The sequence below is a fragment of the Microtus oregoni genome, unplaced genomic scaffold, assembly GCF_018167655.1.
Source record: "Microtus oregoni isolate MIOR12 unplaced genomic scaffold, Mior012 000027F_ref0000203, whole genome shotgun sequence".
In the NCBI taxonomy this organism is placed as follows: domain Eukaryota; kingdom Metazoa; phylum Chordata; class Mammalia; order Rodentia; family Cricetidae; genus Microtus; species Microtus oregoni.
Genome location: NW_024543086.1, coordinates 16,060,305 through 16,082,634, shown reverse-complemented (window position 1 = coordinate 16,082,634; position 22,330 = coordinate 16,060,305). Strand labels below are relative to the sequence as shown.

The 22,330-nt window shown below is 41.1% G+C and overlaps 1 protein-coding gene across 1 annotated transcript in view; it reads right to left on the bottom strand.

The window, feature by feature from the left end:
* LOC121463985 (disks large homolog 5-like) overlaps positions 1-22,330 on the bottom strand; it is a 57,797-nt gene that overhangs the window by 17,567 nt on the left and 17,900 nt on the right. The window contains exon 6 of the mRNA XM_041676578.1: positions 17,145-17,317. Coding sequence (XP_041532512.1) covers positions 17,145-17,317 — 173 coding nt within the window. The remainder of the gene's footprint in view (positions 1-17,144; positions 17,318-22,330) is intronic.

The following is a 22,330-nucleotide window of genomic DNA, read 5'->3' as shown; positions in this document are numbered from 1 at the left end:
TAGGTTTCAAACCAAACCTCAACAGATAAAAAAAAAAAATTGGAATAACCCCATATATCTTATTGGATCACCATGGCTTAAAATTAGAATTCCACAGCAATACTAATTCCAGAAAGCCCACAGACACAAGGAAATTAAACAACGCTCACCTCAACCATCATTCGGTCAAGGAAGAAATAAAAAAATTAAAGACTTCCTAAAATTTGTTGAAAATGATGGCACAACATACCCGAATTTATGCAACACAATGAAAGCAGTGTTAAAAGGAATGTTCATAAATGCCTACATAAGGAAGCTGGAAAAAATCTCACACTAGTGAATTAAAAGAACATTTGAAAACTTTAGAAGAAAAAGAAGCAAACTGACCTAAGAGAACTAGATGGCAAGAAATAATCAAATTAAGAGCAAAAATCAACAAAATAAAAACAAAGGAAACAATACAAAAATCAATAAAACAAACAGTTGGGCCTACACACGACCCCCCCCCCCCAAGTCTGGGTTTTTTTGCAAGGTCCTTTGCTCAGGAAGAGTTTTCTGCTCCTATACTAAGGCTACCCACCCAGAGCGGTGAGTGCCTACCTACTGGGCAGGCCTAAAGGACCCCCGGAAAGGGAGCACGCGCACCTTCAGCTTGTGCGGCAGGGTGTCCTGTGTTCTTCTGGATACCGCCCTGCCTGCCCCATTCTGTTCTTCCTTTTGTCCCAAGATCATTGGGCTATCAGGCGGCCCTGTTTAGGTGCTGAGGAGTTCCATCTGGACTAGTGAGTGTGTGCTATCCAGGGGCGAATTGTCCCGGAAGAGAGCACAAACCCCCCTCCCCCAGGTCCTTCTGCAGGGTTGTCTTGCTTATGAAGGACCCAGCCCCCCAGCACTCCCCCAACCCTGCCCTGCTGTATGCTAGGACCAGTGCTCAACAACAGTTTTAAGCTCCTACACTAAGGCTAACCACCCAGAGTGGTGAGTGCCTGCCTACCGGGCAGGCCTCAAGGTCCCCTGTAAGGGAGCCCGGGCACCTTCAGCTTGGGTGCCAGGGTCTCCTGTGTTCTTCTGGATACCGCCCTGCCTGCTCCGTTCATCCTTTTGTCCCCAGATCATTGGGCTACCAGGCGGCCCTGTTTAGGTGCTGAGGAGTCCCATCTGGACGGGTGAGTGTGTGCTATCCAGGGGTGGATTGTCCCAGAAGAGAGCACAACCCCCCTCCTTCAGCTCCTTCTGCAGGGCTGTCTTTCTTACACACGACCCCCCCTCCCCAAATCTGGGTTTTCTGCAAGGTCCTTTGCTCAGGAACAGTTGTCTGCTCCTACACTAAGGCTACCCACCCAGAGCGGTGAGTGCCTACCTATGGGGCAGGCCTCAAGGACCCCGGGAAAGGGAGCACGTGTACCTTCAGCTTGTGCGGCAAGGTGTCCTGTGCTCTTCTGGATACCGCCCTGCCTGCCCCGTTCTGTTCTTTCTTTTGTTCCCTGATCATTGGACTACCAGGCGTCCTTGTTTTGGTGCTGAGGAGTTCCATCTGGACGGGAACTGTTCCTGCTTCTACACTGAAGAGATACACCCAGAGAGTCAGTCACAGCAAAGACTGGACCAAGACACCAGGCCTCTCCTGGCTCCATTTGAAGGAAGAGATGGGAAGGCGCCAATGCAAGAATTCCTCCAACAACCTGAAAGGCAACATGACATCAACAGAATCCAGGGATCCCGAAATAAGAAGAATTGTACCCCCTACCCCAGAAGAATTAGAAGAAATCGACTCAAAAATGAACTATATGAAAATAATAGAAGACCTTAAACAGGGGGTGAAAAACTGCCATAAACAATTAGAGATTACAAATAAAAAGGAAGAGGAAATGAATAAATCGCTCAAAGATACCCAAGAAAACCAAAAGAAACAAGAAAAAGCAGGTAAGGGAAGCGGTTCAAGACTTGAAGAATGAAATGGAAGTAATGAAGAAAACACAAACCGAGGGAAGGATGGAGATGGAAAATCTGGGTAAACGAACAGGAACTACAGAGACAAGTACTACCAACAGATTACAAGAGATAGAAGAAAGAATGTCAGACACTGAAGATACCATAGAGAAAATAAACACACTGATCAAAGAAAACAGCAAAACCAACAAATTCTCATCACAAAACATTCAGGAAATTTGGGACACAATAAAAAGACCAAACCTAAGAATAATTGGAGTAGAAGAAGGAGAAGAAGTGCAGCTCAACGGTACAGAAAATAAACTTAATAAAATTATAGAAGAAAACTTTCCCAACCTGAAGAAAGAGGTACCTATGAAGGTTCAAGAAGCATACAGAACACCAAATAGGCTGGATCAAAAAAAAAAAAAATCCCCTCGCCATATAATAATCAAAACACAAAATATACAGAATAAAGAAAGAATATTAAGAGCCGCAAAGGAAAAAGGCCAAGTTACTTATAAAGGTAAACCTATCAGACTTACACCTGACTACTCTATGGAAACCATGAAAGCCAGAAGGTCCTGGATAGATGTACTGCAAAAACTAAGAGATCATGGATGCAAGCCCAGACTACTATACCCAGACAAGCTTTCGTTCACTATAAATGGAGAAAACAAAATTTTCCAGGATAAAAACAAATTCAAACAATACGTAGCCACAAATCCAGCCTTACAGAAAATTATAGAAGGAAAATCACTAACCAAGGAGTCCAACAATGCCCACAATAACTCAGTCATCTAGAGACCTTTCACCAGCGCAACTCAAAGAAGGGAAACACACAAACCCTACTACTAAAAAAGTGACCGGAGTTAACAACCACTGGTCATTAATATCACTTAATGTCAATGGGCTCAACTCACCTATAAAAAGGCACAGGCTAAGGGATTGGATACGAAAACAGGATCCAACGTTCTGCTGTCTACAAGAAACACACCTCAACCACAAAGTCAGGCACCTACTCAGAGTAAAGGGCTGGGAAAAGGCTTATCAAGCAAATGGACCTAAGAAACAAGCAGGTGTGGCCATACTAATTTCTAACAAAGTTGACTTCAAACTTAAATCAATCAGAAGAGATGGAGAGGGACATTTTATACTCATAACAGGAACAATTCATCAGGATGAAGTCTCAATCCTGAAGATCTATGCCCCTAATATAAAAGCGCCCACGTATGTAAAAGAAACATTACTAAAACTCAAGGCAGCCATCAAACCACACACACTAATAGTAGGAGACTTCAACACTCCTCTCTCACCAATGGACAGGTCAATCAGACAGAAACCTAACAGAGAAATAAGAGAATTAATGGAGGTAATGAAGCAAATGGACTTAACAGACATCTATAGATTATTCCACCCGAAGAGGAAAGAATATACCTTCTTCTCTGCAGCTCATGGAACCTTCTCGAAAATTGACCACATACTCGGTAACAAAGCTAACTTACACAGTTACAAAAAAAAATATTAGTAACCACCTGTGTCTTATCAGAACACCATGGATTAAAGTTAGAATTCAACAACAATGCTACCCCCAGAAAGCCTACCAACTCATGGAAACTGAACAGTCAACTTCTGAACCATACCTGGATTAAGGAAGAAATAAAGAAAGAAATTAAAGTCTTCCTTGAATTCAATGAAAATAAAGAAACAACATACTCGAACTTATGGGACACTATGAAAGCAGTGCTAAGAGGAAAGTTCATCGCACTAAGTGCCCACTTAAAGAAAACAGAGAAAGCACATATTGAAGACTTAACAGACCACCTGAAAGCTCTAGAAAAAAAAAGAAGCAGACTCACCTAGGAGGAGTAGAAGATTGGAAATAATCAAACTGAGGGCTGAAATCAACAAAATAGAAACACAGAAAACAATACAAAGAATCAATGAAACAAAAAGCTGGTTCCTGGAGAAAATCAACAAGATTGATAAACCCCTATCCAAACTAATCAAATGGCAGAGAGAGAATACGCAAATTAATAAGATCAGAAATGAAAAGGGGGACATAACCACAGACACAGAGGAAATTCAGAGAATCATCAGATCATATTACAAAAGCCTGTATAACACAAAACTGGAAAATGTAAAAGAAATGGACACTTTTTTAGATAAATACCATATACCAAAGTTACACCAGGACCAGGTGAACAATCTAAACAGACCTGTTGGTCGCGAAGAATTAGAAGCTGTTATCAAAAACCTCCCTACCAAAAAAAGCCCAGGACCAGATGGTTTCAATGCGGAATTCTACCAGAACTTCCAAGAAGAGCTAATACCCATACTCCTTAATGTATTCCACAATGTAGAAACAGAAGGGTCATTACCTAATTCCTTTTATGAAGCTACAGTTACTCTGATACCAAAACCACACAAAGACTCAACCAGGAAAGAGAATTACAGGCCAATCTCACTCATGAACATCGACGCAAAAATCATCAACAAAATACTGGCAAACCGAATCCAAGAACACATTAGGAAAATTATCCATTATGATCAAGTAGGCTTCATTCCTGAGATGCAGGGCTGGTTCAACATACGAAAATCTATCAATGTAATCCAGCATATAAATAAACTGAAAGAAAATAACCATATGATCATCTCATTAGATGCTGAAAAAGCATTCGACAAAATTCAACATCCATTTATGTTAAAAGTCTTGGAGAGATTAGGGATACAAGGGTCATACCTAAATATAATAAAAGCTATATACAGCAAGCCGACAGCTAACATCAAATTAAACGGAGAGAAACTCAAAGCCATCCCGCTTAACTCAGGAACACGACAAGGCTGTCCACACTCGTGATACCTCTTCAATATAGTGCTTGAAGTTCTAGCAATAGCAATAAGACAACATAATGGGATCAAGGGGATTCGAATTGGAAAGGAAGAAGTTAAACTTTCGTTATTCGCAGATGATATGATAGTGTACTTAAGTGACCCCAAAAACTCCACCAAAGAACTTTTACAGCTGATAAACAGCTTTAGTAATGTGGCAGGATACAAGATCAACTCCAAAAAATCAGTCGCCCTCTTATACACAAAGGATAGGGAAGCAGAGAGGGAAATCTGAGACGCTTCACCATTCACGATAGCCACAAACAGCATTAAATATCTTGGGGTAAATCTAACCAAGGAAGTGAAAGATCTATTTGACAAGAACTTTAAGGCATTGAAGAAAGAAATTGAAGAGGATACCAAAAAAATGGATGGATCTCCCTTGCTCTTGGATTGGGAGGATCAACATAGTAAAAATGGCAATTCTACCTAAGGCAATTTATAGATTCAATGCAATCCCCATCAAGATCCCATCAAAATTCTTCACAGATCTGGAGAGGACAATAATCAACTTTATATGGAAAAACAAAAAACCCAGGATAGCCAAAACAATCCTATACAATAAAGGATCTTCTGGAGGCATTACCATCCCGGACTTCAAACTCTATTACAGAGCTACAGTAATGAAAACAGTGTGGTACTGGCATAAAAACAGAGAAGTCGACCAATGGAATCGTATAGAAGACCCGGATTTTAACCCACAAACCTATGAACACCTCATTTTTGATAAAGGAGCTAAAAGTATACAATGGAAGAAAGAAAGCATCTTCAACAAATGGTGCTGGCACAACTGGATGTCAACCTGTAGAAGAATGAAAATAGACCCACATCTTTCACCGTGCACAAAACTCAAGTCCAAATGGATTAAAGACCTCAATATCAGCCCGAACACACTGAAAAGGATAGAAGAGAAAGTGGGAAATACCCTACAACAGATGGGCACAGGCGATCGCTTCCTATGTATAACCCCAGAAGCACAGACATTAAGAGCAACATTGAATAAATGGGACCTACTAAAACTGAGAAGCTTCTGCAAAGCAAAGGACACTGTCACTAAGACACAAAGGCAACCTACTGACTGGGAGAAGATCTTCACCAACCCCTCAACTGACAAAGGTCTGATCTCCAAAATATATAGAGAACTCAAGAAACTAGACTTTAAAATGCTAATTAACCCAATTAAAAAATGGGGCACTGATCTGAACAGAGAATTCTCAACAGAAGAAGTTCAAATGGCCAAAAGACACTTAAGGTCATGCTCAACTTCCTTAGCAATCAGGGAAATGCAAATCAAAACAACTTTGAGATATCATCTTACACCTGTGAGAATGGCTAAAGTCAAAAACACCAACGATAACCTTTGCTGGAGAGGTTGTGGAGGAAGGGGTACCCTCATCCATTGCTGGTGGGAATGCAATCTTGTGCAACCACTATGGAAGTCAGTGTTTCGGTTTCTTAGGAAATTCGGGATCAACCTACCCCTGGACCCAGCAATACCACTCTTGGGAATATACCCAAGAGATGCCCTATCATATGACAAAAGTATTTGTTCAACTATGTTCATAGCAGTATTATTTGTAATAGCCAGAACCTGGAAAAAACCTAGATGCCCTTCAATGGAAGAATGGATGAAGAAAGTATGGAATATCTACACATTAGAGTACTACTCAGCGGTAAAAAACAATGACTTCTCGAATTTTGCATGCAAATGGATGGAAATAGAAAACACTATCCTGAGTGAGGTATCCCAGACCCAAAAAGATGAACATGGGATGTACTCACTCATAATTGGTTTCTAGCCATAAATAAGGGTCACGGAGTCTACAATAGGTGAATCTAAAGAAGCTAAGTAAGAAGGGGAACCCAAGGAAAAACATATAGTTATCCTCTTGGCTAAGGGAAGTAGACAAAATTGCCGGGGAGAAAATTGGGATCTTGGGGTGGGGTGGGATGGGGGTAAGGGGAGATCGGGAGAGAAAAGTTAGAAGGGTAGGTGGTCGGGCCTTGGGAAAGCAGGAGGATTGGGATAAAGGAAGGTTGGACAGGGGAGCACGGAACCACAATTCTTAGTTAAGGGAACCACTTTAGGGTTGGCAAGAGACCTGACCCTAGAGGGGCTCCCAGGTGCCCAAGCTGAGGTCCCCAGTTAGTTCCTTGGGCAGTTGAGAATAGGGAACCTGAAATGACCCTATCCTTGAGCAATACTGACGAATATCTTGCATATCATCATAGAACCTTCATCTGGTGATGGATGGAGATAGAGACAGAGACCCACACTGGAGCACTGGACTGAGCTCCCAAAGTCCCAATGAGGAGCAGAAGGAGGGAGAACATGAGCAAAGAAGTCGGGACCACGAGGGATGCACCCACCCACTGAGACAGTGGAGCTGATCTATTGAGAGCTCACCATGACCAGCTGGACTGTGACTGAAAAAGCATGGGATAAAACTGGACTCTCTGAACATGGCGAACAATGAGGGCTGATGAGACGCAAAGGACAATGGCACGGGGGTTTGATCCTACGTAATGTGATGGCTTTGTGGGAGCCCAGCCAGTTTGGATGTTCACCTTCCTAGATATGGACGGAGGTGGGAGGTCCTAGGTCTTACCACAGGGCAGAAAACCCTGACTGCTCTTCAGACTGGAGAGGGAGGGGGAAAGGAGTGGGGGGAGGGGGAGAAGGGTGGGAGGAGGGGGCGTAGGGGGGTGGACGAGGAGGGAAATGGGAGGCTGGGAGGAGGCGGAAACTTGTTTTTTTTTTCTCCTTTTCTCAATAAAAAAAGAAAAAAAATAAAATTATAGAAGAAAACTTTCCAACCTAAAGATATTCCTTTGAAGGTTCAAGAAGCATACAGAACACCGAATAGACTGGACCAAAGGAAAAAAAAAACCATCTCCTCGCCATATAATAATCATAACACAAAACATACAGAATAAAGAAAGAATATTAAGAACTGCAAAGGAAAAAGGTCAAGTTACATATAAAGGTAAACCTATCAGACTTACACCTGATTTCTCTATGGAAACCATGAAAGCCAGAAGGTCCTGGATAGATGTACTGCAGAAACTAAGAGACCATGGATGCAAGCCCAGACTACTATACCCAGACAAGCTTTCGTTCACTATAAATGGAGAAAACAAAATTTTCCAGGATAAAAACAAATTCAAACAATACGTAGCCACAAATCCAGCCTTACAGAAAGTAATAGAAGGAAAATCACAAACCAAGGAGTCCAACAACGACCACAATAACTCAAACATCTAGAGACCCTTCACCAGCACAATTCAAAGAAGGGAAACACACAAACTCTACGACTAAAAAAGGGACCGGAGTTAACAACCACTGGTCATTAATATCACTTAATGTCAATGGACTCATCTCACCTATAAAAAGGCACAGGCTAAGAGATTGGATACGAAAACAGGATCCAACATTCTGCTGCTTACAAGAAACACACCTCAACCACAAAGACAGGCACCTACTCAGAGTAAAGGGATGGGAAAAGGCTTATCAAGCAAATGGACCCAAGAAACAAGCAGGTGTGGCCATACTAATTTCTAACAAAGTTGACTTCAAACTTAAATCAATCAGAAAAGATGGAGAGGGACATTTTATACTCATAACAGGAACAATTCATCAGGATGAAGTCTCAATCCTGAATATCTATGCCCCTATTATAAAAGCACCCACGTAAGTAAAAGAAACATTAGTAAAACTCAAGGCTGACATCAAACCGCACACACTAATAGTAGGAGACTTCAACACTCCTCTCTCACCAATGGACAGGTCAAACAGACAGAAACCTAACAGAGAAATAAGAGAATTAATGGAGGTAATGAATCAAATGGTCTTAACAGACATCTATAGAACATTCCACCCAAATAGGAAAGAATATACCTTCTTCTCTGCAGATCATGGAACCTTCTCGAAAATTGACCACATACTCGGTAACAAAGCAAGCTTCCACAGTTAGAAAAAAAATTTCGTAACCTCCTGCGTCTTATCAGATCACCATGGATTAAAGTTAGAATTCAACAACAAGGCTACCCCCAGAAAGCATACAAACTCATGGAAACTGAACAGTCAACTAGTGAACCACACCTGGATCAAGGAAGAAATAAAGAAAGAAATTAAAGTCTTCCTTGAATTCAATGAAAATAAAGAAACAACCTACTCAAACTTATGGGACACTATGAAAGCAGTCCTAAGAGGAAACTTCACAGCACTAAGTGCCCACCTAAAGAAAACAGAGAAAACACACATTGGAGACTTAACAGCCAACCTGAAAGCTCTAGAAAAAAAAGAAGCAGACTCACCTAGGAGGAGTAGAAGACTGGAAATAATCAAACTGAGGGCGAAAATCAACAAACTAGAAACACAGAAAACAATCCAAAGAATCAATGAAACAAAAAGCCGGTTCCTGGAGAAAAACAACAAGATTGACAAACCCCTATCCAAACTAATCAAACGGCAGGGAGAGAATATGCAAATTAATAAGATCAGAAATGAAAAGGGGGACATAACCACAGACACAGAGGAAATTCAAAGAATCATTAGATCTTACTAGAAAAGCCTGTATGCCGCAAAACTGGAAAATGTCAAAGAAATGGACACGTTTTTAGATAAATACCATATACCAAACTTAAACCACGAACAGGTGAACAATCTAAATAGACCTGTTAGTTGCGAAGAATTAGAAGCTGTTATCAAAAACCTCCCTACCAAAAAAAGCCCAGGACCAGATGGTTTCAATGCGGAATTCTACCAGAACTTCCTAGAAGACCTAATACCTATACTCCTTAACGTATTTCACAAGATAGAAACAGAAGAGTCATTGCCAATTTCCTTTTATGAAGCAACAGTCACTCTGATACCAAAACCACACAAAGACTCAACCAAGAAAGAGAATTACAGGCCAATCTCACTCATGAACATCGACGCAAAAATCCTCAACAAACTACTGGCAAACAGAATCCAAGAACACATAAGAAAAATTATCCATTATGATCAAGTAGGCTTCATTCCTGAGATGCAGGGCTGGTTCAACATACGAAAATCTATCAATGTAATCCAGCATATAAATAAACTGAAAGAAAAAAACCATATGATCATTTCATTAAGATGCTGAAAAAGCTTTTGGCAAAATTCAACATCCCTTTATGATAAAAGTCTTGTAGAGATTAGGGATACAAGGGTCATACCTAAATACAAAAAAAGCTATTTACAGCAAACCGACAGCTAACATCAAACTAAACAGAGAGAAACTCAAAGCCATCCCACTAAAATCAGGAACACGGCAAGGCTATCCACTCTCTCCATACCTCTTCAAAATAGTGCTTGAAGTTTTAGCAATAGCAAGAAGACAACATAAGGGGATTCGAATTGGGAAGGAAGTGGTTAAACTTTCATTATTTGCAGATGATATGATAGTGTACTAAGCGACCCCAAAAACTCCACCAAAGAACTCCTACAGCTGATGAACACCTTTAGTAATGTGGCAGGATACAAGATCAACTCCAAAAAAATCAGTCGCTCTCCTATACACAAAGGATATGGAAGCTGAGAGGGAAATCAGACAAGCATCACCTTTCACGATAGCCACAAACAGCATAAAATATCTTGGGGTAACTCTAACCAAGGAAGTGAAAGATCTATTTGACAAGAACTTTAAGGCATTGAAGAAAGAAATTGAAGAGGATACCAGAAAATGGAAGGATCTCCCTTGCTCTTGGATTGGGAGGATCAACATAGTAAAAATGGCAATTCTACCAAAGGCAATTTATAGATTCAATGCAATCCCCACCAAGGTCCCATCAAAATTCTTCACAGATCTGGAGAGGACAATAATCAACTTTATATGGAAAAACAAAAAACCCAGGATAGCCAAAACAATCTTATATAATAAAGAAACTTCTGGAGGCATTACCGTCCCTGACTTCAAACTCTATTACAGAGCCACAGTAATGAAAACAGTGTGGTACTGAAATAAAAACAGAGAAGTCGACCAATGGAATCATATAGAAGACACGGATTTTAACCCACAAACCTATGAACACCTCATTTTCGATAAAGGAGCTAAAAGTATTCAATGGAAGGAAGAAAGCATCTTCAACAAATGGTGCTGGCACAACTGGATGTCAACCTGTAGAAGAATGAAAATAGACCCATATCTCTCACCATGCACAAAACTCAAGTCCAAATGGATCAAAGACCTCAATATCAATCTGAACACATTGAACCTGATAGAAGAGAAAGTGGGAAATACCCTACAACATATGGGCACAGGCGATCGCATCCTAGGTATAACCCCAGCAGCACAGACATTAAGGGCAACATTGAATAAATGGGACCTACTAAAACTGAGAAGCTTCTGTAAAGCAAAGGACACTGTCACTAAGACAAAAAGGCAACCTACTGACTGGGAGATCTTCACCAACCCCACAACAGACAAATTCTGATCTCCAAAATATATAGAGAACTCAAGAAACTAGACTTTAAAATGCTAATTAACCCATAAAAAATGGGGCACTGATCTGAACAGAGAATTCTCAACAGAAGAAGTTCAAATGGCCAAAAGACACTTAAGGTCATGCTCAACCTCCTTAGCGATCAGAGAAATGCAAATCAAAACAACTGTGAGATATCATCCTACACCTGTCAGATTGGATAAATCAAAAACACCAATGATAGCCTTTGCTGCAGAGGTTGTGGAGGAAGGGGTTCCCTCATCCATTGCTGGTGGGAATGCAAACTTGTGCAACCACTTTGGAAAGCAGTGTGGCGGTTTCTCAGTAAATTTGGGATCAACCTACCCCTGGACCCAGCAATGCCACTCTTGGGAATATACCCAAGAGATGCCCGATCATATGACAAGAGCATTTGTTCAACTCTGTTCATAGCAGCATTATTTGTAATAGCCAGAACCTGGAAACAACCTAGATGTCCTTCAATGGAAGAATGGATGAAGAAAGTGTGGAATATATACACATTAGAGTACTATACTGCGGTAAAAAACAATGACTTCTCGAATTTTGCATGCAAATGGATGGAAATAGAAAACACTATCCTGAGTGAGGTATCCCAGACCCAAAAAGATGAACATGGGATGTACTAACTCATAATTGGGTTCTAGCCATAAATAAAGGTCAGTGAGTCTATAATTTGATATTCTAAAGAAGCTAAAAAAGAAGGTGAACCCAAAGAAAAACATAGAGCTATCCTCCTGGTTATAGGAAGTAGACAAGATTGCCGGGCAAAAAATTGGGATCTTGGGGTGGGGTGGGAGGGGGGTAAGGGGAGATGGGGAGACAAAAGTGAGAAGGGTAGGATGGGGGGAACTTGGGGAAACGGGATGATTGGGATAAAGGAAGGTTGGATAAGGGAGCAGGGAAGCACATATCTTAATTAAGGGAGCCATCTTAGGTTGGCAAGAGGCTTGGACCTAGAGGGGCTTCCAGGTGCCCAAGGCGAGGTCCCCAGTTAGTTCCTTGGGCAGCTGAGGATAGGGAACTTGAAATCACCCTATCCTATAGCCATACTGATGAATATCTTGCATATCACCATAGAACCTTCATCTGGCTATGGAAGGAGATAGAGACAGAGACCCACACTGGAGCACCGGACTGAGCTCCCAATGTCCCAATGAGGAGCAGAAGGAGGGAGAACATGAGCAAAGAAGTCAGGACCACAAGGGGTGCACCCACCCACGGAGACAGTGGGGCTGATCTATTGGGAGCTCACCAAGGCCAGCTGGACTGTGACTGAAAAAGCATGGGATAAAACCGGACTCTCTGAACATGGCAGACAATGAGGGCTGATGAGACACCAAGGACAATGGCACGGGGTTTTGATCCTACTTCATGTTCTGGCTTTGTGGGAGACTAGCCAGTTTGGATGTTCACCTTCCTAGACCAGGATGGAGGAGGGAGGACTTTGGACTTTCCACAGGGCAGGGAACCCTGACTGCTCTTCAGACTGGAGAGGGAGGGGGAGAGGAGTGGGGGGGAGGGGGAGAGGAGTGGGAAGAGGGGGAGAGGAATGGGAGGCTGGGAGGAGGCAGAAATTTTTTTTAAATTAAATAAAAGTAAAAAAAAAAGAGTTGGTTCTTCGAGAAAAATAAACAAAACAGACAAACCTTTATTGAAACTAACCACAAGCCAGAGAGAAAATATCCAAATTATCAAAATCAGAAATGAAAGGAGGGACATAACAACAGACATGGAGGAAATTCAGAGAATCATTAGGTCATATTTCAAAAACCTGTACTCCACAAAATTAGAAAACTTAAAGGAAATGGACAACTTACTGGATAAATAATCACTTACCAAAATTAAACCAAGACCAGATAAGCAAATTAAACAGACCTATAACTGCTAAAGAAATTTAAAAACAGTCATCAAAAGTCTCCCAACCAAAAAAGGCCCAGGACCAGATGGTTTCAGCTCAGAATTCTACAAGATTTTCAAAGAAATAATACCAATATGCCACAAATGACTCCACACCATAGAAACAGAAGGAACATTGCAAAGTTCTTTTTATGAGGCTACAATTACCCTGATACGCAAACCACAGAAAGACAATACTAAGAAAGAGAATTACAGACCAAACTCACTCACGAACATTGATGCAAAAATACTCAATAAAATACCGGCAAATCGAATCCAAGAACACATCAGAACCATCATACACCATATTCAAATCAGCTTCATCCCAGATATGCAGGGATGTTTCAACATACAAAAATCTGTCAACGGAATCCACTACATAAACAAACTGAAAAAAAAAACACATGGTCATCTCATTTGATGCTGAAATAGCTTTCAAAAAAAAATACAAAGGACATACCTAAACATAATAAAGGCAATATACAGCAAGCAAACAGCCATCATCAAACTAAATGGAGAGAAACTCCCAACAATCCCACTGAAATCAGGGAAAAGACAAGGTTTTCCAGTCTCTTCATATCTATCCACTATAGTTCTTGAGGTTCTAGCTAGAGTAATAAGACCAAAAAAAGGAGATCAAGGGGATACAAACTGGAAAAGAAGTCAAACGCTCACTATTTGCTGATAATACGATAGCTTCCATAAGTGACCCCAAAAATTCTACCAATGAACTTCTACAACTCATAAACATTTTCAGTAATGTAGCAGGATACAAGATTAACTCAAAAAAATCAATAGCCCTCCTTTATACAGATAAATGAGTCGAGAAAGAAATCAGAGAATCAAACATCACCATTCACAATAGCCACATATAGCATAAAATATCTCAGGATAACTCTAAGGAAGACTTGTTAGATAAAAACTTTAAATTTTTGAATAAAGAACTTGAAGAAGACACCATAAAGTGGAAAGATCTTCCCTGTTCTTGGGTAGGTAGAATTAACATACTAAAAATAGTAATCTTACCAAAAGCAATCTACAGATTCAATACAATGCCCATCAAAATCCCAGCAAAATTGTTCACAGACCTCGAAAGAACAGTACTCAACTTCATATGGCAAAGCAAAAAAAACCCAGGAGACCCAAAACAATCCTGTACAATAAAAGAACTGCTGGAGGCATCACAATCCCTGACTTCAAACTCTACTACGAAGCTACAGTACTAAAAACAGCCTGGTGTTGGCAGAAAAATAGACAGGCAGACCAATAAACCCGAATCGAAGACATGGATATTAATTCACACACCTACAAACACCTGATTTCTGACTAAGAAGCAAAAAATATCAAATGGAAAAAGGAAAGCATACTTAACAAATGGTGCTGGCATAACTGGATATCAACTTATATAAGAATGAAAATAGACCCATATCTATCACCACAAAACCTGCACAAAACTCAAGTCCAAATGTATCAAAGACCTCAACATAAAGCCAGCCACACTGAACCTCATAGGAGAGAAAATGGGTAGTACACTCGAATGCATTGGCACAGGAGACCACTTCTTAAATATAACCCCAGGAGCACAAACACTGAGAGAAACAATTAATGAAATGGGACCTCCTAAAACTGAAAGGTTTCTGTAAAGCAAAGCACATGGTCAACAAGACAAAACGACAGCCTACAGAATGGGAAAAGATCTTCACTAACCCCACATCAGATAGAGATCTAAGCTCCAAAATAAACAAAAAGCGCAAGAAACGGGTCATCAAAAGAACAAATAATCTAATAAAAAAAAATGGAGTATAGACCTAAACTGAGAACTCTCAACAGAAGAATCAAAAATGGCTGAAGGATAATTAAGAAAATGGTCGACATCCTTAGTCATCAGAGAAATGCAAATCAAAACAACTCTGAGATTCCATCTTATACCTGTAAGAACGGCCAAGATCAAAAACACTGATGAAAACTTATGCTGGAGAGGTTGTGGGGAAAAGGGAACACTCCTGCATTGCTGGTGGGAATGCAAGCTGGTACAGCCCCTTTGGATGTCAGTGTGGCGATTTCTCAGAAAATTAGGAAACAACCTTTCTCAAGACCCAGTAATACCACTTTTGGGTATATATCCAAAGAATGCTCAATCATGCCACAAGGACATATGCTCAACTATGTTCATAGCAGCTTTGTTTGTCATAGCCAGAACCTGGGAATAACCTAAATGCCCCTTGACTGAAGAATGGATAAGGAAAATGTGGTACATTGACACAATGGAGTACTACCAGCAGAAAAACATAATGAATCTTGAAATTTGCAGGCAAATGGATCGATCTAGAAAATATCATATTGATTGAGGTAACCCTGGCCCAGAAAGACAAATATATGTACTCACTCATAAATGACTTTTAGATATACAGCAAGGAAACCCAGACTACAATTCACAATCCTAGAGAATCTAGACAACAATGTGGACCCTAAGAGAGACACAGATGGATCTAATCTACATGGGAAGTAGAAAAAGACAAGATCTCCTGAATAAATTGGAAGCATGGGGACCATAGGAGAGGGTTGAAGGGGAAGGAAGAAGCTTGGAGAGGAGCAGAGAAAACTGTACAGCTCGATAAAATACAAAAGTATTTAAAAAAAGAAAAGAAAATCCTTGCCAGAAACATCTGCCGAGCCCTGACAAGAATGCTTACTGTGATAGGTTGAGCTCAAATCTCAATTTTTTCAACACGACACCATAAAGTTCTTGTAGGAAACACATAATTCTTGTATTTTTTCCAGCACCCGATGGCCCATATACTAGGAGGTGAGGAAAGTCACCAAACTGCACCTAGTGAAGAAAGAACAAGGCATTTTACTTCGTCGAACCCAGGTGCTCCAGGTTAAACTACTTATAAAGCACTAAGGTATTTTGTTTACTATCCGACTCCAATAAAAAATTTATCAAACTCTCATGTTTGCTTTCTCTAGGCACTAATTTAATCTAACTTGCACGAGCAACACAGGACATGCAAGGCACAACACTAAATGCTTAAAGGCAGGAACTCACTCAGCAAGCTCTCTGAAGGGCACTTTCAAAAATGAGGGCTGATGGGAATGTGGAACTGATCTCTGTAACTGAGACAGATGCTTGTCTTGCCTGGGTTCCCAAAATGATTTTCTTGCTAAGAAGGGGGTACACTGATTCCCTTGCAAGTTCATTTGGGGGGTACAGGAAGACTGCACATAAGGGATGCTATGGGAAAGAGTGTGTTATCAAACAGCAATAAGACAATGACATCAAACTAAAGGGCACTATGGGCATGGGGGCTTGATCCGATGAGAAGATGTAGACTTTAAAAGTAAATTCATTAAGGCGTAGGAATAGTATACTAACCCCTGTCCTAAGAATATAAACAAGTAGCCACGGGAATCAATAAAATGTGTCCATCCTATGGCTAGGAAACTTAACATTGAAGCTACTGTAAAAACCGCTGTGCATACACATGAAGTATAATGCTCGATTTTTATATTATTGCACGCATTACAAGAACAACAACAAAAAAGACAACTAAAACATATCTTTCACTTCCCTCCCGATTCTTCCAAAAACTCTCATATGGAGGATAGAGGCACTAGGTAAAATAAGTCCTCGTTTTCAGAAAGGACTTAGCTGTGATTCCGAAGAGGCTAGTAACTACGAACAGGGTGCAGGGCACTGTCCCCTCCATCAGCCCGCCATCTAGCTACCTGCAGCAGGAGAGCCTATGGGCCCCAGCCCTTCCTACACACGGGGTTTGCAGCCTCCGCCAGGTCCGCACTCCAAGCTCACGGGACCCCGGGCAGCAGAAGCAGCATTCCGGGGAACTTGTCACTTTGGGTCCCCCTAACCCTGCAGCGCCCGCCTTCCTACTCCCTTATCCTCGGGCTTTTCAGGAAGCGGCAGAACGTGCCGGCCTCCGCCGTCCCGGACTGCTCACCAGGTTGCTCAGCTGCACCGCCTGTTCCTTGTGATAGTCCAGTCGGGCGAGGGAGCACGGCCGGTATTTGTCCACCCAGAGGCTCATGGCAGCTGGAGTCCCACCGGTGCGCCAGCCAGCTAGACGAGTTTCCCGCGAGCTCCAAACCGCGCGTCACTTTCGGCAGCGGACGACTTCCGGATTAGAGACTATGGTACCCGAATGGAGCCTGAAATAGTCACCGGCAAAGCGCGCAGCAGCCTCTCCACCCAGTTCCCACGCTCCGGTCCAGCATGGGTAATTCATGGTGCAATTCTTGTCCCTTTATTCTCACCCTCTGTTACATTTTAGAAAACATTCGATGGAATTGAAGACACATCAATGACAGTCTAAGCATCCAATCTGAGTGCTTAGGAAGTTTCCTCCATTTCATTCATCCATTCATTTATAAATTCATTGAAATTTATGCCACAGAAATTTATCTTTATTTGTAGAGTTGGTTTTCTCTTCATTTTTTTTATACCAAAGAGCTTTTGCCTACATGCATCTGTGAACTGTGTTCTTGGTGCACAGAGGTCAGAAGAGGATCTCAGATTCCCTGCCACTAGCGTTACAGATGGGTGTGAACTGCCATGGCAGTGCTGGGAACTGAACCCAGGTCCTCTACAAGAGCAGCCAGTGCTCTTAAACACTGAGCCATCTCTGCCGCTATAGAATAATGTTCTTGTCAACTGCAGTTAATCCATCTCTAGGTTCTCTCACAGGCAGGTACCCAGTAGAGATTATTGAATAAATATTGGAAAGAAGAAAGATGTTAACTTTATTTTACTTTATTTTTTATTTCCATTACACAAAATTCTTAATGGATTAGAATAAAAATAAAATTAAAGTACCATGAAAGACAACAGAAAGCCTGTAGGGAAGAACACATGGGGTTAACATGCTATTTTGCACAGAGCACATTTGAAAATCTTCTAGGTAAAAGACAAAGTGTGAAACACTTGTGAAAATATTCTGTATATCATGGCCACACAATCATGGTGCCACTTAGATGCACATCTTAAAATGTGTTTTCTAGTGTCAGTGAGTTCTTTCCAACTCTTCCACACCTCTGAAACCCTGTGCCATTTTTCTCGGTGATTTCATCAGGAATTTTAATTATTATCATTCTCTCATACAGGACATTTTGACCACAATTTCCCCTCCCTCCACTCTGCCCAGTCCTCACCTCCTCTCCCCCAGATCCACTCTTCCTCCATTTCCCTTCAGAAAAGAGCTAGTTTGCCATGGATATTAACCTAACATGTAAGACTTGGTACAAAGGGCCTCAGGAGCCAGGAGAGGCTCCACTTTGACCAGGTTTTGTTTGGGGATAGATCACCTTCTCTAGGACTGAAAGGACTAATTCACAAATTGAAAGCTAGCCCAGGGAAGCTGCAAGTGCCCTCCAGCCCACTACTCTTACCTTTACCACTAGTACAAAGGATGTCACTTTTCTTCTTCCTTTACGATCGCCATATATTTGGTTTAAAAGTATTCATGAGTTAATTACACAGATTGAGTTCTGACCCTTGCAGGCACTTGGCTTGGCACCAGAGTCTCAAAGGCAAAGAACAAATAAACACAAATATTTGGATTTGGGGTTTGGAGGCCCCATTCAAGAACCTGGTATTGAGTAGACCATCAAGTGACTTTCTGGGCATGTAGCTTCTGACAGGTTGACTGACTGTAAACTGAGGCTGAAGGATAAGAGAAACCATCAGAACTGAAAGAAAAGTTCAGCACACACTGTCCCAAACCTTAGCATTCATGTTTCCACCTCCAGATTCATTCCTGTAAGATCACGTGTTCTAGGAGGCTAAACCTACCGGATTTCTTTGTTTCCCAACTTATGTCTCTCAGTGCTTCCCAGAGCAAAATCTGATGCCTGGGCAGGAGGGAGATAGGTACTCATACAATTGTACTATCTCCAGTTGAAATCCTGAGCCTGTGGCCAGAGTCACAAAACTCAGGGATTGAGGCATTCATATGTGAGCTCCCAGGATGTATTTGAACAGCCCCTGAGACGTGTTTGTTTATGTGAGATGCTGGCTACTGTGAGTTGGTGGTAATTCTTTGCACTTGCCTGGCAAATGATTGCATGTTAAAATCTCAAGGTAGCACATGCTTTTCCCTGGGCCAAATGGAACATCATAGTTTCTGATGCAACACCAGGGACTCCCCATGGCTCTTCTTGGTTCTGTCTGAGATACTAACACTTTTTGCATTTCTTCAGGATCCCTTTGATCTCTCTGTCCCTGCCTCTCTGTTCCCAGTGAATCTTTTTGCCACATTTTAAGCAGCCTGAAGTAAATTACTATCAACTAAATATAAAGAAATAATAGGAACAAACATCTCTGACTAAAGTGAGGAATGAGCATATTCAAGGGACTATAGAGAGGAAACAAAGCTGTGCTTACGCATTTAAACATGACATTGAAAATAAAAACACAAAAATCAACAAGATGACCAATATAACATAATTATTTATTATTTTCTGTTTTCTTTTTATTTACTTTTCTATCACGCAAGACATTTTGACTACAGCCTCCCATCCCACCATTCTTAGTCTTTCCCCATCTCCCCTCACCCAGATATACTGGTTCTCCATTTCTGTTTACATAGGAACAGGCTTCCCAAGGATAGGACGAAACACAGCATATCAAGATGCAACAAGATAAGGCGCAAACTTTCATGTTAAGCATGGAAGAGACAAGTTGGAGCAAGAGAGTCCCAAGAGCAGGCAAAAAAGTCAACAATACAGCTACTGCCACTTCTAGGAGTTCTACAAATACCCAATCTAAACAACCATGACATATACGCATGCCGAAAACTTAGTGCCAATCCACGGCAGGATCAATGATTGCCACTTTATTCTCTGTGATCCTGATGGACCCTGCTCATTTGGTTCTATGTGTAATGTTCTTCTGGTGCCATTGACCCATCCAGATCCTACAACATGACAATAATGCCTTTAAATATCAACAAGCTCAATTCTCTGATCAAAAGAATCTTCCTGAGTGAATCAAGTAATATCAGTCACTTTTCTAAAAGTAACATGTGTTGACTTTAATGGTAGCGATTATCTTTGAGCAAAATGATGGATAAAATAATCCAACAAAAACAATAAGAAAACAGAAGTTCCTATGTGCTAACTCCAAAGCTAGGCCTGGTTCAGCCTAGCGGGGATAGGTGCCAAGCTGTTGGGAATTGTTCCACATTTGTTAATATCTGACTTGTTACATTCACAGTCTATATTATTTTCACTTAAACCTTTAAGGATCAGTGAAAAAGATACAGCTAGTACTGAGGATGTGAAGGAGGAGAGGGACCTGTACAAAGCAAGGGTTGTGTTGTCTTCACACTCTAGTACTGCAGACATGGGGTCACAGATGCGCCTTTATACACAAATGAAATATACTACTTTTTTAATACACTTTAGTCTAGAGCAGGAGAAAAACATCAACCAGCACACTTAACTTAGTGTTGATTACAATAAACATAATTTAGTTGTCATATCCTCCAGCAAATTATTACATGACTTTTAACATCACAAAAAGTGCCATGTGTAAAAGGTATTACTTTTCCTTACCTAAAAGTGGTGCATTCCCTACAGTATATTTGAAACCTTTCTCTGTTTATCAGTAAATAGCTAGTAGGCAAGTCTAAGTTATTGAGAATCCAAATCACGAAGCATCATCAAAAAACAAAACTAAATTCTCAATTTTACTTTATATTATATTCTGCTTAGTTTATAGCTAAATTGTATAATGTATGGTGCACATTAACAAATAATTAATTATAAAAATTAAAAATGAATCTGCTTCCTCTAAGAGGAAAAACAAACAATAGTAAATGTTTGGGGAAATGATTGTGACAAAAGGTTATAGAGAGCTACTACACAGAAAGCTGTGAGACAATTAGATAACCATCGTGACAGAAATGAAAAGAAAAAAACCTATGGTAAAGTTAAGTGTAGGAGCAAATCACTCATAAAATGTTAAAGACGGAAGAGAAACAAATAAGACCAGCCTGCTTAGTTAGGGACACCAGCTGGCAAGAAAAACAAAGTCCAAACTGTACTTCAGATTATACAGTATGAGAGGGTGCTGCATACAAGGGGACTGACTACCTGCATTAAGGACCTCTCTAACATGGTCTAACGTCCACATGAGATAATGAACAACGTATCTGATTACCTTTACCAGATTCCCCCCATACAATAAAATAAGTAAAACGCTACTGTGAGAATACAAACATTATTAAATGAGCCTGTTTTCTACAGAAGGAGACACGTGGTAAAAACAGAATTTGGTGACTGGTGGGGCTTTGTAAGTGTATTGGATTCCACCTCTCCCCTATGTCATTATTTCAGTACATTTTACCAGCTCCTATTTACTAGAATAGAGGAAACAGCAGACAGAGCAACGGTACGTCAAGATCCAGGGAATGCTGAAATATATTTTCAGATTATAATATGAAATTTAGACACAAAGAGACGAGACTTCAGAAGAAACAGAAACATGGAGAACTATAGACGAAGTAGCCTGAGAAACAAGCATATAGATAGAAGAAGATAAATATCAGAACATAATGAAGCCCAGCCTGCTGCTACAGAGAGAAGACCAAGAAGTGAGTGACCAGCCAGCTGGCAGGACATCCTCTCTGCAGGTCATCCAGACTGGGGCAAAACCCTGTGCCCCTCCCACACCTGCCTCTGCTTCATTAGCCAGTAGACAGGAGAGGTTCCTGCAAGTAGGCTTCTCCATTATCCCCACCCCGATCATCAGACCCTGTAAGCTACAAATCCCACCCTGCCCCCAAACTGCCATATCCCCCATGCAACCTCAGTGGAAAGGTGAAACACAGCCTGCTACTATAGAGAAGCAATCAGGTGAGTGACAGCCACCCAGAAGGACACCAAACTATTTAGGCTCTCCAAACCAGGGCAAATCCCTGGAAGCCTCTGCCACCTACCTCCGTTTTTCTTGCCAGCCAGCAGGACAGTTTTCTACAGGTAGGCTGCACAAATACACCTGCAACACAGACAGTGACAGTACAGAACAGACAAAGAACAGTTTCCAAGACACAAACAGCCACTGTAAGAATTAGACCAATATGTAAAGTCAATAACGGCATCAATTGAAGGAAGAGATGGGTAGGTGCCA